This window comes from Mus pahari, chromosome 5 (genome assembly GCF_900095145.1).
Source record: "Mus pahari chromosome 5, PAHARI_EIJ_v1.1, whole genome shotgun sequence".
Lineage (NCBI taxonomy): Eukaryota > Metazoa > Chordata > Mammalia > Rodentia > Muridae > Mus > Mus pahari.
Genome location: NC_034594.1, coordinates 164,334,741 through 164,352,228, shown reverse-complemented (window position 1 = coordinate 164,352,228; position 17,488 = coordinate 164,334,741). Strand labels below are relative to the sequence as shown.

General features: G+C 49.1%; 1 protein-coding gene across 3 annotated transcripts in view; it reads right to left on the bottom strand.

Annotated features, from left to right (window-relative positions):
- Window positions 1–470: 470 nt before the first annotated feature.
- The window catches only part of Kcnh1 (potassium voltage-gated channel subfamily H member 1), a 306,520-nt gene continuing 289,502 nt past the window's right edge, over window positions 471–17,488 (bottom strand). For 2 of the 3 annotated variants that reach the window (XM_021198198.2, XM_021198199.2), the window contains exon 11: window positions 2,995–4,979. In XM_021198198.2, the coding sequence (XP_021053857.1) occupies window positions 4,122–4,979 (858 nt within the window). In that variant the 3' untranslated portion in view covers window positions 2,995–4,121. Of the gene's footprint in view, window positions 1,240–2,994; window positions 4,980–17,488 lie in introns of those variants that run through there. The other variant, XR_003843895.1, reaches the window with a different exon arrangement.

The following is a 17,488-nucleotide window of genomic DNA, read 5'->3' as shown; positions in this document are numbered from 1 at the left end:
AGAACTCTGTTTGGAACCTTCCTTGGCGTTTGTGTCGTTCCCCCCCCCCCCCGTCTCTGGCGGTCGGAGTTCGGGGGTCCACGACACTCTGCTAGTTGCTTTGTCTGGTATTTTACCACAGCAACATGAAAACTGACTGATGCAAGGCACCATCCACATCAGAGCTCCCCACATAATTTTTAAAAAAGATTTATTGTTACGTTCTGCATGCCATGTGTGTGCAGGTGCCTGTGTGCAGGTGCCTCAGAGACCAGAAGAGGGTACTAGATCACCTGGAGCTGGCATTCCAGGTGGTTAGAAGCCAGCCACGCATGGAAACTGAGCAGAGAACAGCCAGAAGAAGAGAAAGCACGGCACTGGATGACATCACTATGTAAGGAAAGGCAAACACAGGTGTCACATATAAAATAGTTTATTACCATAATAAATAAAATTAAACTTTTTTTTTTTACAAATATCATTTGTGCTTGTTTAAAAATGTCAAGAAAGGGGTTATCATCCACGGAGTGCCCATATGTTCTCCACATCCGCACAGCCACAGGGGAGCTCTTGGCAGCATCCTCAGCTGACCATAAAAATAGCCTCAGCTCATTTGCACCTGTTTATTCATGCTCATTCGGACAGAGGAAAATGAAACAAACAACAACAACAACAACAACAAAAACCCGATAAAGGATTTGGCAGGATTTGATGGAGAGTGTTTGTATGAGAAGCCTCAGGATGACGAACTGCTCATGAGTATAAATGTCCTTGCAACTTGGATGGTGGACAGTCTCCAACTGATGCCGAAATACAGTGTCTGAATATTAAGAGGCTACATTCATTGGGGTGGTGCTGGGGGGTGCTGCATTCTTTCCAAGAAGCAGTCTGACTTCTGAAAGTTGAGCTGTGAGCTTCTCAAGGACTAATAGGTCGATGGGATGACTCAGAAGTCACAGGTATAGAGAGTCAGTAGCTCTGAGGAAGGTCAAGTGGCAGGTGGAGATGCCCCCACCAGGTCTGGCACCCACAGGAATTCAAGACCTTCTTTAAAGGTTCTGATACACTAGTGTGAAGACTGACGTCTCACTCGGGACTCACTTAAGCTGCAGGTAAATTCACACTGATTCCTTTGAGCTGTGTGAGAGGCGGCAACGTGTCTCCATACCAACACCTTGGATGGAAAATGGTTCGTTTTTGGAAGCTTAGGGTCGGTGCTTCAAGGACTCTGAGGACTCTTCCAGTTGGAGGGCACAGGAGCTGGTGAAGATAGTTTTTATTGAAGCGAGTAAGAAGGCAGTACATGGAGCAGCAATAACGACAGGGACATTTAGGTAGGAGAGGGCATCCGAGGGCCAGAGCGAGGGCCTCTTTTCTAAGCCACACAAGATGGGGTAAAAAGGGGTACCAATACCCCAACAGCAGCTGGACTTCCACTCAAGGGTCTTAAGGCTAAACAGCTTCATTGCAAAACAAAATACAATTAGTTGTGTGCACATCTATGATTTGTACCTTCACCAGGGTTCCCAAGAAGCCCCAGAATGTACCTGTGAAATGTCAGTGCCACAGAGAGATGAAGGTCTGTCTGCCTCTGACTGGTATTTCTGAAGAGTTCACTCAGTCCCTGTTCCAACTTGGACACACCTAGCATTTGGCTTAATATTCTCTCCTTTCACTGAAAGATTTGGAGACAGAAGCCAGCGGATGGTGGGGTGATACTGTTTCTAACCCTTGCCCAACCATCCTTGCTGTTGAAGCAGCAGGGACTCTAAGAGGTGGAGGCTAAAACAGGGCCTAGGAACCAGATAACAAGAAATCAAAGTGAGAAATGTGTATCCAGAGCTTGCTGGGGAGCCAGAGGTACCATTCAATGGCAGAGCTCCTCCCTAGCATAAGCAAGGGCCTAACTTTGACATCCAGCACCAAAAACAAAGCCAAGCCTAGCAGGAAGTTGCTACAACAGACATTGGAGTCAAAACACTTGAGCCCCGCTCCGGCAGTAAGCAGAGAAGTGGGGTTGGCCATGCCGAGACCATAGCAATGCAAAAGCTGCCACAGGCCCCGTGGAGGAGCCTTGCCATTGCCTTGGGGTGACAAGGCTGATGAGGCCAACATACCCATCAAAGCCAGAACATTGGCTGCTATTTTGGTTCTGATACCCATATTACTGCACACCTCCAGGAAGAGAGCAGTCCATCCGAGTCTCTTGTCAGGATAGCCACTGGGAAATGGTACTTCACTAATGGCATTCACAGTGGCTTCTTTAGAGCGACCAAGCGGCCAGCACTTACTGGACAGTGGTGCACACATTGTGTGTTTGCCGCCGCCCCCCCCAAAGAATCTTAATTTGTCTGAAATTTCGGTGTTCAGTCTGCACACGGCAACTCCTTGCAGGGTGTGGACCTCCGTCTAATGGGCCTTAAACCTATGTGAATTGACCCAGAGAGTAGCCTGAAGCTTTATCTGTCTCCTGTCACAAGGGTGAGCTTACCTGTATCACCTCCTTAGCCAGAGCTCAGTCAAGGAGAATTGGGGCCTCTGCTGTACTAGCTGGTAAGATGCTAGAGGGTCCTTAAATCCCAGCAAGTTCCAGAAAGCTGGATGGCCCTTGACAGCCATGCATCAAGTCCCAGCAAGTGCCACAGTCACCAAGCAGAACAGTATCTTTGGTAGAGCAGGTTTCCAGTGTCAGGCTCCCCAGAGAGGAGAGAGCCAAGCAATGCTAAGCAGAGGTGCCTGTGTCCCTTGCTGACTTGAATGCAGAGCTGAGTTTCCAGGCTCACAGGCAGAGTTACACCCCTGACATCTCTCCAGGTATGTACCTGAGCCAGCTCCTCTGTTCTGTCTGATGCCATTGAAAGAAAGACCAAAGTGTCCTCGAGTGGTCGAGGCAGCGAGTGTCCCTGAGCACCATGATGTGGGGATTTGGATGACACAGAGAGTCATGGCTCTGAGCCCCCACCTTCCCCAAGACCACAGTTCCACCCTCACCTCCCCCCACCCCAGCTTGTTACGGAGATATTTTGAAAACCCATGCTTCATTGTTTCCCCCCAGCTCCCTAAGAGAGAATAATCATGGTCCTGCCATTATTTTTAGTGTAGGAAATAGGTTGGCTTTCAAATAAGGCTAAGTGTGGCTCCCATGTGTCCTCTAATGACCCCATGCACTGGACAGAAATCCCCATGAGACTCAAAGGAGAAACCTAGTACTTGCTACAATCATTTTTTTTTTTTGAGGTTGTATGTGTATCTGCTTTGTTAGGAAAACAATGCTGGGTGCCTGCCCCTTCCTGTCGGTGCCCTACACCCTGAAGAAAGCCATAGACAAGCCTGGAAAAAGGTCAGTCGAGGGAGAAGGAGAGAAGCTCATGTGTCCTGAGGCCTGTAAGATGGTGTGGCTCCAGAGGGTCCCCTGGGGTCTGGAGCTTCCACGTCAACCATCCACAAGAGCAGGCTGTGAACCATGCAACAGAGCCTGCTCAGAGCCAAGGGCCCTCTCCAGCCCCTACTCTTGCCTCACCTCTTCTGGGGGCAAGGAAACCTGAGGGGCCCAGCCCGTGTGTCCACGGCACAGCACCTGATGCTCCACCTCTACTGTCAGCAGAAAAGCTCTCTAGTCGGTCAAGCTCCCCTTATCACGAGCCTGTTACAAATGATGAAAGTAGAAAAACAGGTGGTGACGTCAGACACAGCTACACGGGGGTGGTGAATGCCCAGAAGTCCCTGTGCCTATGGAGGTCTTCAGGGGTCTTGGTAAAGAAACCTGGTGTGGTCTATTTCTGAGAGGTTCTCAGGGCTCTCCCACCACTCTCTACATGGCCGCTGCCCTTTATAGATATCACATCTGTAAAACACGTTAGAGGAAATGCTCTTTAGGCGGAGAGCATGCCCCTTCTTCAACAACTGTCAGTGGCTCTTCCATCTTGCAGGGTGGGATGCCTGGCCGTGTTCCTCTTTTGTTTGCCAGAGACCACGCAGGCACACCTAAGCCACTTGGTCTGACTTTGACATCCTGTCAGAAAAAGCCCAGTATGAAAGTTGTTGGTCATGTGTTTGGTGTTGCGGGTAGTGTCAGGGGCAGGGTGGGGAGCAGGCTCTTGTCTTTGATTTTTCGTTTGTTCGTTTGTTTTGGAATGATCCTTTCAGCTTGCTCCAAAAATGTCTCTGTCTGACTCTGGGGACTGGGGCCTGGAGATCTCGCCCGTCTCCTGAGGAGACTGGGAGGACCCTCTGGACATGAGTATCCTGAGTATCTCAGACAGCTGCTTCTCGATGGAGGTCATTTTGGCATTCAAGGCCTTGATGTCCTCCTTCAGCTCGTACTTCACCTCCAGCACTGTGGCCTGCAGCGTCTGCTCGGGGATGGGGTAGAAAGAATGCTTGACCTCAGCCAAGATGGGGCTCCGGTCCTGGGGACTCCTGGCCTCACCCACATTGTCCAAGCGCAGGTCGCTCTTGGTGATTCCGCTGTCACAGGAGTCTGTCTTCTTCAGCGTGGCCTCGCCCGGTGCCTTTGTCCTCTCAGGCAGCGTCTCCATGGACTCTGCCTTGGACACCTTGTTCCAATCCTCACCCTTTCCACAGGCGTCTTTGAAGCGGGCCCAGCCTTTGCGCTTGGCAGGGTCACAGCCGACTGCCTTGGGACCTAGGCACTCAGATCCGGGGGCATGCAGCTTGGCGTGGTCTGACACTGTGGAGGCAGTGGTCACCTGGAAGGACACGGGCGTGGCGGGGCTCTCCCGCACCGTGACCACGCTGGCCTTCACCAGGGTGTGGTTGGCCGAGGTATGGTCCGTGAGGGCGTTGCCCTTCTCTACATCCAGGTCATCCAGGTCCCGGCCTCCTCTCTCAGCCGCCAGCCTGGCTTCTTTCTGCTGGCGGAACCTTTGGAAGAGTCTCCTGACAGGGTGGTCAGGAGGCAGGATAAGGGGGGCCTCGTTCTTCCGTTTCATCCTCTCCTCTTCTTCTCGTTTCACGTCGCTGATCTTCCGGAACACAATCTGGATGGAGAGAGGACACCGTGTGTTAGCTGGGAGAAGCTCCGGATGTCAAGTCCGTCGGTGTCAAGCACCATCCAACAAGGGCTGCAGCCCACAGCGCATTCACAGCCCTGGAAGCCCCTCCAGGCCATTCTTCCTGACTGACATCACCTTCCTTCTTCTGACCTGGATCTCCAACCTCAGAGCATCGGCCCTTACTGCTACCCTGCTCAGAAGGAGCAAAGCCCACCTTCATTCAGGAGGCTGACTGCCAAAGTGCATCCTCCGGGGACATCTAGTAAATTAGAAAACCACTTTTCTTCCCTAGCTCAGACCTCTTCAGGGAGAAAGCCCTTGAGTCACTAGGATAAAAAGCCCCAGGGATTCTGATCACCAAAGTTCAACCATCTCTAGTTTAGACCACACTATAGGATAAAACAGTTAACTTATATCCTCACGGGGCTACTGTGGTGCTATCCACAGAGCTTGTGGGAAGCTATGGCACAATTACAAGCTAGTTTCCTTGGGTTAACCTAAGGTAAAGACCCCTGACCTTGAACCCAAGCTTGCCATATAACCATAACACTCAACGCTCAGTCAGTGCCTGCAGTTCACGGAAATTTTTTGTGTTATCTCATGTATCCCATATTTTGAGGTCACTGGGACATACAACATCACAATTTAAAAGTGATGAAAGCAACGCCCAGAGTGTCTGAACATCACACAATATGGTAAGTTGTCTATATTGATCTTGTTCCTTAACCACCGAACCCCTGATCTGTGGGATAGCCACCATATCACTGAAGATGATCATACCACTTCATTGTCAGCCCTTAAAGACCAACCCTACTATACACAGTGGCCCATGTCCTGCTGGGTTAGCAGCTGAGCCCTGAGGACCCTGACATGGTGGGAAGCGCTTGAGCCAGGCTGTCTTCTTCCTCCGAGTGCTGACGTGAGGTGAGGAAAATCAGCTTCTCCATATCTTCACTGGATACCCGGACCAGCCGTAAATCTGTCCTAGGACATGTCACAGGACTTGGTAAGGCATGTGTCGGCATGGCAGGAGCATGGCCTTTGGGGTCAAAGTGGCTTAAGTCCCTTGCCATGTGCCGTCAGATGTGTGTCTTACTTCCAGATCTTAGCATCTTCACTAAAGTAGGAGACACCTACTTATCAAACTGAACTGACTGTGATACCATTCAATTCTGTTGTCCCCATTCCTTCAGGGACCTAGGTGCACATGACCTGCCTCCTCCAAGGGCTCTGGCCCAGCATTCTTTGATGACAGCACTCATCACATGTGACCTAAAGAACAGTTTGCCAGACTTAATATGAAGGACCCTAACAAACACAGGGTGCTTGGCACTAGTGATCATAGCTCTCCACATCTTGATGCTGCCCCTGCCATGATGCATTCTTGGTCCATGCATCTGTCACTTGGCTTCACATCAAGGTCGTCAATGGCAGGCAGGTGGGTGTCACACCATTGGGCTACTTGCATTTAGCCTGTAGCACTCCCTACTGTTGGCTTTCTGATCTGTACTGGGCAGCCCTCCCATATATTCTCAAGCTTGTCCTTGCCTTCACTAGCTGCCATGACAGTCCCTTTGTCCCTTCCTCAGCCTTGCCTCTTGAGCTGCCTAGATCTGGGTACAGGCCAGAGGAACTCAGAGGAATCCTGTCCACTCTAGAGGAACCAAAGAAACCCAGCTATGGACATCCAAATACAGAGGAATGGAGATAGGAGAGCAAAAATCACCCTTTCCCTGTGCTCTAAACAGGATGCATGGTGGTCCCTCAACTTTGTGCCTCTGCACAGGTTTTGGTCAAGTTTATAAGGCCTAGAGCAAGCTGTCCTCCTGCAGAGAGCCTGCCCCATCCCCCTAAGCTCAACCAATCCTCTTACCATGCACCTCTCACCTGCTTTGTGCTCACCCTTTCTGTACCTTTCTCTTAATCTTGCACACATCTTTCTTGGACATGGAGACACCTTTTCTGAAGAGAACACAGACAGTGGCTGGATGAAGAGGAAGCAGATGAGAAAATGGTGCTGGAGCCACTGGATTTAACTGCCGTTCTAAATGTCTACATTGTATCAATTCCTAACATGCCTCCCTGCTCGGTGGCCTTTTCCAGGTAAGCTAAGCTGAGTGGGTTTTAGGTCTTCCTGAACAAGACACAAGTTATTTGGATCTGTCTCTCTCCCCAGCGAAAGCCCTAAGGGCTTAGAGCAGGACTCTGCATGTAACAGTATCTTTGACTTTAAGTTTCTTTCTTATCACCTGACCTAAGAGAACAGCACTTGTCCGTTTTGTCTATGATTAGCTCTTCAGCACCTAGGATGCTCTCAATTCATTCATTTATTCTACAAAATTCTCAGTTTGTAGAATAAATGGATAACAAGAGGTGATACTGGTTAATGAACCATAAGGAGAACTTTTCTGACCTGGAAAGAGGGTATCACAGAGGTCATGGTATCATAACAGGAGAGGGTTGGCTCAGAACATGCTTGAGGGTTCAGATGAGCTGTTCTAGGACAGTGGGGGGAAGTCCTGCTGACATCAGGAAGGCATCTCAAAACTCATCCTGGGAGGTTGCACATCAGTGTTCAGATAGGCCTTTCAAGGCTTAACAGAATCCACAGTAAGTGTTCGCAGGAAGGGTGGCCATGTGCTCTTCAGCTAATTGGCCCTGACTCAGAGTCTACGACCTACCCAGACAACATATAAAAGATGGTCTGGGCTACCTTAGCACGAGCCTTTACTTGGGATTGGGTCTTCAATTCCATACTTCCTGTCTGGAAACCTCCTGGCCTCTTCCACAGTGTCCTTGTATAAAGGCCAGCAGCATTTGCATACCCTATCCCTACTAACAGGCCGGGGGAAACAAAGTACAGCCCTTGGGATAGAAGCACAGCTCCTCCACCCCAGAGAGGAGGCTAAGGGGGTCCTTCAGGGCTGATGGGTGCTGGCCGCTCTGCTGATGTGCAGCTAAGGGCACGTTTCCATTTCAGCTGCTGCTTTGAAGTCATTCGTGGGATCTGTGCCAGCAGCAACCATGACTGTACATTTTGACGAGCATTTTAGATAGAGCAGACAGGGTTGGCTGCGTGTGGCTGGTGACAATGAGGCCCAGATTACTGGGCTCAGCGATCTGCCCAGAGACACTCACAGTTCCCCAAGGCAAGAATTCTCCTCAGCAATGGTGGCCATGACCTCCAGCCCTGTAACTCAAAATACCTTCTGTGCAGATGAGGCTCTGGTAGAAAGCATGACTACCCAGCACTCACAGCGTTCCACAAGGCTTTTAAAGTGCTATTCGGGGGGTGCAGTTTAAGTCTGTGCTTTGTTTCAAGACTTTTTGGAACCCGAGCGTGCAAATATGCCTTATGCATGTCGAAGAGGAAAACTGTATCCAGAATTTCTCATATCTAGATTTATTTATTTATTTATTTTGTGTGTATGGGTGTTTTGCCTGCATGTATACCTGTGTGCATGGTGCATGTGGTGGCCAGGAGTTCAGAAGAGGAACTGGAGTCACAGGTGATGGCCACCACATGGGTGTTGAAAATAAAGCCTGGGTCCTGTGGAAGAGTAGTTAGTCCTCTTTCCTACAGAGCCACCACCCACCCCTTATTCTGAACTTCTTAGTCCATTTCCTTAGATCCTCTTTTAAATGAGTGTTTCCCAGAATTCCCTCCATCTATGGGGTGGGGTGTCCTCTGTATTTGTATAGTTTCCTGTCCCAGGCTGCATGGCTCCTCACTATTGTTAAGCCTTGGAGTTGAAGATGGGGGGGGGGTCTTCCTCGCAGATGCATTGCTCCCTATGTTGATCCAAACTCTACAACTCAGCTAATACAGCTTGCATGATACGGTCCTAGCTCAACTTTCCCACCCCTCCTATCACACTACCCCCAGCCCTTCAGCTTGCCTTCACTGTGATCTCCAAGTCTGGACTGAACAGTCATTTCTTCTAACAATCTTCCCTGAACTCTCCCCACCCAATGTCAGCAAACCCACCCTGCTAGTGCCTCTCAGCAGGCAGCCACATGTGTGTTTCCACAGGTCACTGCAACCCATGGTGAGAAACCCTTTCTTAGCTGGTCATGCTCTTCTGACTGAAGCTCTCTGAAGGCAGACACACTCATGTTTCCCATCTTTACTACCGTGCCCAGCACCTATAGCACTCAATAAGTGATTGTTAAGTCAATAAACACGACAGTGCCTGAGTTAGGACCATTTCCAGTTCTGAAGTTCATGTTCTATATAGGATGTTATCCACAGGTCCCCTAAAATATGCTTCTGATGTGTGTGATCCAGTGGGGAAAGAGGAGAGGCCAGGTGGATTTATTCTGTGTGCAGCATGAGGGTTCCTGAGGTGAAGTGTAGTGTGTAAACTCCTGAGGGACTTCCATGGTTACCCCTTGTCATTTCAGACCCCACTCAACAGGATCTGTCATCTCCATGGACTGGTTTTCAGACTCTTACATAACCTTGAAGTGTGTGTGTGTGTGTGTGTGTGTGTGTGTGTGTGTGTGTNGTTTTCAGACTCTTACATAACCTTGAAGTGTGTGTGTGTGTGTGTGTGTGTGTGTGTGTGTGTGTGTGTGTGTGTAGGTGTGTGTGCGTGTGTGTGTGTGTGTGTGTGTGTGTGTGTGTGTGTATGGGGGGTATTTAGACAGACTAATACTTTTTTTTTTCCTTTGCAATGAGGACAACTGTTCTTGAATTTTCCATTTGTATAAACTTGGATCGTCCTTGAGGAAGATCATCCAGTTTCATGGACAGGGACCGCCTGGGGAGTTTGATGATCAGAGACCACACGCCAAGCTCCCCTCCCTGAACCTGTCCCCTCTGCTGACTCCCCAGGTCCCACCAACTCAACACCAAGTTTCTCTCTGTGGGTTTCATTATAGGAATTCAAGAAAAGTTTCCATGGCCCTAGAAGTTACTTTGGAAAGTACTTAATAACTTTAAACTTCCCCCGTAAAGGTAGTCAGTGGTTTTAATAATTTGTCCTATGTATGTTACAGCTTACATACTAAGCTGTAGTATGTTACAGCTCAGGCCACATATTTAAGAGTGGTGGTTTAAGTGGCCCCCATAGGCTCCAGTGTCTGAACATTGGTCCTCAGTGGCACTGTTTGGGGGGAAGGCTCTGAGGGGTGCAGCCTTACTGGAGGGAGTATATTACAGGCTTTGAGAGCTTACACCTCTGCCCTACTTCTGGGTTCTCTGTCACTCGTGCTTGCACCTGATACTCTGTGCTCCCAGCTTTCTGCTCGCGCCTCCTTGTTTGCCACCAGCTGCCATTCCCTGCCACAGTGAACTCTTTATCTCTCTGAAACTGTGAGCCAAGGTAGACTTTCTCCAAAAGTCTTCTTTGGTTGTGATGTTACACAGTGTTCCCTGTGAGGTGTGCATGTAAGAATCACCATTGTGATAACTGAGGGAGTTGAATTGCTGGCCTGTTCAGCATCACATGGGCAGTTAAAAGCAGGACTCTAGGCTGTAGCCTGTGCTCTTTCCTTCCCAAGAAATAAACTTAGAGAGTGTTATAAGAGAGAGGTGCTGGGGACTATGCAGAGATACCATTCACTGGAAGGAAGGACTTAGCTATGGAGACTGGCCACCCCTCTGCTGGCAGTGATGGGCGTGTCCAAATCCCCGCTGGGCCCAGCCAGAGTCCTTCCAATTCACAGGAGCGTGTTTTCTCTTCCCTGATAGGCTAGGCATAGGAGGCCCAAGCTGAATGCTGTGCATCCCAAGTCTTCCTAACACTTTGGGAATCAGAGAAGAAGTCCTCAGAGCAGGGATGGCCACTGTATACCATTCATGCGTGCTCTACATCCCTCTGAGACTGCACGGAGCCATGGCCTGAGCACAGGAGTTTGTTAATACGTAGTTACTGAGCTGAACAGAGTGACACGCAGATCCATAAGCTGCAAGGCTTCGTGAGCAACTATTTTTAACTTTATTTGAAAACAAATCAACCTCTTGTGATCTGAGGTGAGTCAGGACAATCGACCACCTCTTCTGGTTGCCTCCAAGGAGGGTCCACAGGGCTAGAGAGATGCAGAAGTCCATAAATTGCTCTCACATAAATAAGAGGATCCAGATTCAATACCCAGCACCCACATAAAAAGACTGGATATAATGGTGCCTGGTTGTAAACCCTCTGCTTGGAAGTAGAGACAGGAGGACCCCTGGGGCTCACTGTCAGTCTAGACAACTGGCAAGCTCTGAGTTCAATGAAAGACTGTATTTTAAGAAAAATTAGGTGGAGATGCCTGTATGCATATGCACACACACATGCATGTTAACCTAAATATATGGACTTACACATAAATTATCTGTACATAGATACATACACATATGTGTGAGAAAGATCTAGCCACTCATTGATCTGACACCCACTGAACTGACAGCAAAGACTAGGCCAAAGAAAGCAGGAGACCCCTCAAGGTCACTGCACAAGAGGGTCTCAGCCATACAAAGAGAGGAAAAGGCAAGCCCGGGAGAGCAGTGGACTCCTGGAGCCTTGACACCACGAGGATGAGGGTCAGCAGATTAGGAGCTTACAGTTGTGGAGTGATAGGTAAAACCCAGGCATTTCTCAGTGCCTTCCATGAGTAGGCTGTGTGCTTATTTTTTATTTTTTATTTTTTTTATCAACTCAACACAAGCTAGTGCCATCTGTGAAGAGAGGCTCTCAGTTGGGAAAATGCCCCCATAAGATTGGCCTGCAGACAAGCCTGGGACATTTTCTTGGTTAATGCTTAACAGATTGGGCCCAGCCCACTGTGGGCAGAGCCACCCCTAGGCATGTGGGCCTCAGAAGTATAAGAAAGCAAACTGAGCAAGCCAAGAGGAGCAAGTCCATAAGCAGCAAGCACTCATTCATGGTTTCTGCTTCAGTTCCAGCCTCCAGGTCCCTGCCCTGCTTGAGTTCAGGCCTTGGCTCTCCTTAGTGATGAACTGTGACATGGGAGTGTAATTCAAACAATCCCTTCTGTCACCAAGATCCCATTGGTCAGTGTTCTATCACAGCAAGAGAAAGCAAACAGGAGTGGCCTGTGGTATGACTCATAGGAAACCATGACAAACCTAAGGAATGTTATCCTGTTCTCTCCTGAATCGTGATGCATGTCCCCAGCATGGGACGCTCAGAGGGAAACAGAAAGAGCACAGGTTGGTGTATCCCTAAATCTGTATGACCTGGAACAGGTTATGCCCTTGGTGGGATCGGCTGGATGGTTCTTAAACAAAGGTGTACCTCAGAAGCACTTGCAGTAGTGTGTGTACAGCATGAGAGCGGCCTGTGACAGGTAAGAGCAGCCCACACACCAAGCTCTCAGAAACAACATCTGAGAGGGCAGGGTTGATGCCTGCCGAGGTCTCTAACATTCTGATGTCTTGTGTGTGAGTGACCACAGCCCTTCCCCAGGACACTGTGCACCTCTCCGCCTGCAGTGCTCCCAAAACTTGCTGTGTGCCACCTGGGACTTTCATGGTGTATGAGTATGTGTGTGTGTGTGTGTGTGTGTGTGTGTGTGTGTGTGTGTTCAATGAATGTCCGAGCCCCTGGTCACCCTGAAGGATGACTGGACTGGCTGGCCAGTTCTTGCAATAATTTTTCCTTAAACTTTGAAAAGCCAGCTTGCTCTCTAAAGTGGAACACCCAGGGCTCAGGAGTATACAGTGACTATTTCCTGTCTGTGGAGCCCCTGGAGAGGGCTCCCTCCCTGCAGGGGACCTGCCCACACAGGGTATCTTTACATTGTAGGTGGCTTTTCCCAACACTGGGCAGCTCTGTTGCAGCAAAGAGCCCAGACTCCTCTCTCCCGGGGCCAGTCTGGTGCTGCTTCTGGCTATACTGAGCCACAGAGGCCCCTCAGCTAACAGGCCTGGGTGATAAAGCTCTCCTCATGATTTTCCTAGTCACAGGCCCTCAATCAGTAACCCTGCTTGGTTTTATAGCAGAGTATAAACTATGAAGATTTACAAACTGGACCATTTAAGAACTTAAAATATGGACAAACTATAGACCAGCTGATAGGAAACAGTTGACTGGACTCTTGAGTTTGAAAAATTCACTTCTTTACCCCCCTCAACTCATTACAGAATCAAATGCTATGATCTTCCCCTCTCAACAGCCTCAGGAATATTTTGTTGCACAGAACTTTGGATGCTCTGAACCTCAGGGAGCAGAGGAGGTACCAGAGAGACTGAGGCAGACCAGGCCAGCCAATGCTCTCAGAGCTCAGACTGTAGTCTCAGGACCTGGGGCCAGAGAGGATTAAGCACTGCCTTGCTTGCCCTCTAGGGATGCTGAAGTCAGATGATGCGCTAATAGACAAAGCATTGAGCAGGCTGGGGGAAGGGAGAGTCATGAAGTCAGCATCAGTGGTGGGCAGCTGCATGAGCAATGCTCTAGGTATCATTCAGAGGTGACCATGGTCCCCAAGTCTCGGTTTCCTTATCTGTCATAGTTAATACATCTTCTAGGGATATCACCAGGATTAAGTGGGATACTTGCTTGTGATGGTTTGTATACTCAGCCTAGGGAGTGGCACTATTAAAAGGTTTAGCCTTGTTGGAATAAGTGTGTCACTGTGGGTGTGGGCTTTAAGACCCTCATCCTAGCTGCCTGAAAGCCAGTATTCTCCTAGCAGCCTTCAGATGAAGAAGTAGAACTCTCAGTTTCTCCTGTACCATGCCTGCCTGCCTGCTGCTATGTTCCTGCCTTGATGATAATGGACTGAACCTCTGAACCTGTAAGCCAGCCCCAATTAAATGTCCTTATAAGAGTTGTCTTGGTCATGGTATCTGTTCACAGTGGTAAAATCCTAAGACATTGTTCAATAAATGCATTAGCAATTATTCATCTTTATGGGGGTGACCCTGGAGATGATTCTAGATAGCTGAGCTTGAAATGGTATAAAAGGTGAGGGATTAGGTTAAGGGTGTCTTATACAGGGGACAGCACATGTCAAGATCCCACATGCCATCTAAAGCAGAACAATGCTTCTGACCGCGGTCCCAGGGGAGAGTAGACTCTGCCAGACAATACTCAGGTCCCAGAACTGTGTGGAGTGTGACGGGTATTCTCTCTTGCTACCCTGACAGCTGAGAAGGGTCACTGTCTCATGTGTGAGTGATGAAGCTGAGTCCGGAGAAGGTCATTCCCAAGGTCAGGAAAAGCTCAGCAGCAGCTAGAAGCCAGGCAGCCAGAGTCTCTGGCCCACATCCTAGGCTTCTCTGCTCAGCGAACGCCAGAGATTTGGGGACAGATAAAAGTTCTCGTAGGATATATGCATCATTTCCTTTATAGAAGCCCTGTCCTCCAATGTGATGGCACACCAGGGTACTAGCAAGGCGTACCTTTTGGGAGTGTCTGTGAGGGTGCTTCCAGGAAGGATTAACTAAGCAGAGAGATAAAATCTGAATGTGGGCAGTGCCATCTCATGGACTGGAAAAAAGCCGTGGGGGATAAGGAGAAAGTCAGGTGATCTGCTTCCAGGTCTCCAGACTTGAGCAAGCAGCCTTGTCTGAGCTCTCGGTGACACTCTGAGGAGAGTGGAGTTATCGCTTCATGTTGGCACACCTGGGTTCTGAGAACAGGTGAACCCCAGAGGTCTTCCACTGACAGATACACTAGATGCTCTGTCTTCTGGGACATCAAGTAGCCAAGGCTAGGACAGGCAGAGAGCGTGCCCTTGGTGTTCCGTGCACATGATGTTCTCCTGGGTCACTGGGCTAGCCCCCAGACAGAACTGACACCTTCCCTGTTAGTGATGCTCAGCCATGGGCATGCTTTGGTACTGATGCTCAGGGAGGAGATGGCACCATCATGCAGGAGCCCTAGGCCTGGCACTCTTCACCAGAGGTGACATTTGTCACTCTTATCCTTTATGTTCTCCACTGTAATAATACATGTGGCTTCAAAAACACATGTCCACTCAGAACCTCCGGATATGACCAAATTTGTTTTTTTTTTTTTCAGATGTAAGTAAAGGAGCTTGAAATTATCCAGTTCTGCATTAGAGTGGGCTTTAAACCCTGTGATGGATGTCCTTGTAAGGGACCCAGAGGGAAAGGCTGTGGGGACTGAGGTAGATACTGGAGTAAGGATGGACTACTATAAACAGAAGCTATGAGAGGCCTAGAGTAGATCTCCCAAACTCTGGAGAGGGTGCAGCGCTGGTGTTGGACTTGTTGCTTGTAATGCCTGGAGACAGAATTAGTTCTGTTGTTTAAGACACTCATTGGTGGCACTGTAGGTGACCCTCACCAGAAACCACAGCACAGGTTTCCTTTTATACCTTTCCTTGTGATCATCTTTAGGGTGGCCTCGTCTAAAGCTTGGATCTGGGGTCTCCTGCTTCAGTGTTTAACCTTAAGCATCTACGAGCCCACAGAGGTGTTGGCAGGAGCCTAGTGCAGGTTCCTGCCTGACTATGTGCTGGCTGCAAACCCCAAGGGAGTTGTTTGATCTTTCTAAGCTTTGGTTGTTTATGTACAAAGTGCTTCCTTAAAGCCACCCAAAGGAGAGTCCCAGGTGGCTGAATGGAGGCATTCAGTCCTCGCCTACTCCATAAGAACCAGAGTAGCGGGTATATTGCTGTGTGTTCAGGTAAGTGACCACGGGAAAACCTGGGCAGGACAGGGCATAGGCAGTGACTTGTGCCTGAGCTTTGAGCTCACACTGGGCTCTGCACTTAGCTTCCACGAGGGCTGCTGAGCTTATGGTCAGAGAGGAGTTGTAACTGGGGGCTGAGACTTCAGACAGCCTCACATAGCTCTTCAGCCTTGGAAGACACAGGCATTTGTTTTCAATACCAGACTCCCCAGTGCAGGCAGCAAGATTAACAACAGGTCTCCCCAAACACATGCTCATATAGACCCAGAGGCAGACAGAGAAGCGTTGGGCACCATGCCTCTGCTGTTTGCTACCCTGGTGGGAACTATGTGCCCTCCTATCTACTGATGGTTAAGATTAAGGACTAACCCCTCCCTGAAAGTGTCTGGCCATACAGTCTGCCAAATGCAACCGTTCCAAAAATCACTTCTGTTTCCCTCAACCACGTATCAGGCAAGTCCCATCAAGGCAAGCTCTACCCATAGATTCAATGACTGCCCCAGCTGGGTCTTTCAGAAATCCCTAGAGAGCTAGGGGCAGGAAGGGTCTAGAGATGTGGAGTACAGGGTACCTGAGAGGCGCAGGAACCCCAAAAGAAAGTCCAATGAGTGATGACATAGTAAGATGAAGAGAAGATGGGGGACTGACTTGTAGAAAAGCCTCAATGGGAAGAAAGATGAGAATGAGAAGGAGTGGAAAGGGGGTGAGAGATGCTAACATGTCAGAGAGACGAGACCCAGCTTCTCCTCATCTCAAAAGGACATGCTGCAGCCAGATGGGGGATGGTGACAGCATTGATCCAGTCTCCAGCTGCTGTTTGAAGCATTCCGTACGTGTGAATGCAACAGGCTGCGGACACCTGAGGCAGGTGACAGAGGCTGGCCACACTCCTCTGACATGCAAGCCTGTGGGTTGAGCTCTATCTGCATCCATCTCTGGAGGTCATGGGTAGCTGCTGCTTCCTCTTTGCTTTTCACTGGGGAAACAAGGACTACACACCTTCTGTGAGAATGGGCTTGCTTTCCTTTCCGCCATTATCACCTCCTCGCTCCCTGTGTCACAGACCCATACAGTCTTCAGATGGGTCTCCACCCACACACTCTGCTTCTCCATTTCAGACTTACCTTCTCTCTCCAAAGTGTGTATTTCTGTACCACTCTTATAGTCACTGTGAGGAGATCAGTGTCCTCTACTGGATGGCTAATGAATGGATGAGGTTCAGATGACTCAGTGCCCACTAATGGTCACTGACACTGTGTCTGCCCTCTGTCACACTGACCTTAAAATCTTGCCTTCCTTGCACTGAGAATGTGGCTCTTGGGTGTCACTGACTCAATGGAAGGGACAGCCTTATAACCTGGTTAAAGGACCATGGGTAGTTTCACAAGGGAACCAGAGCCCTCAGACTGGCTGTATCCAGGCAGCACCGTGCCCACAACCAAAAAGGCAGGAATCAGAGATGTTGAAGAAGAGCCTGCTGTCCTGGCAGGACCTGATCTAGATCTAGATGGTTGAACGTCAGTTTGTCACAAACTAGAATCACATGAGTTAGAAGCCTTACTAAGAACTGTCTTGATTGCATTATCTGATGTAGGAAGGTGTGTGTGTGTGTGTGTGTGTGTGTGTGCCATTCTCTCTTACACACACACTCATACACATACTCACAAATACTTGCACATGTTCTCATACTCATGCACATACACACATTCTCTCTCATACATTTATACTCTCTTAAACACTCACTCACATTGGCACTTATATATACACACTTATACTGTCACATACATTCTCACACTCACACATGCATACTAATTCTCTCCCCTATTTCTCTCTCTCTCTCTCTCTCTCTCTCTCTCTCTCTCTCTCTCTCTCTCTCTCTCTCTC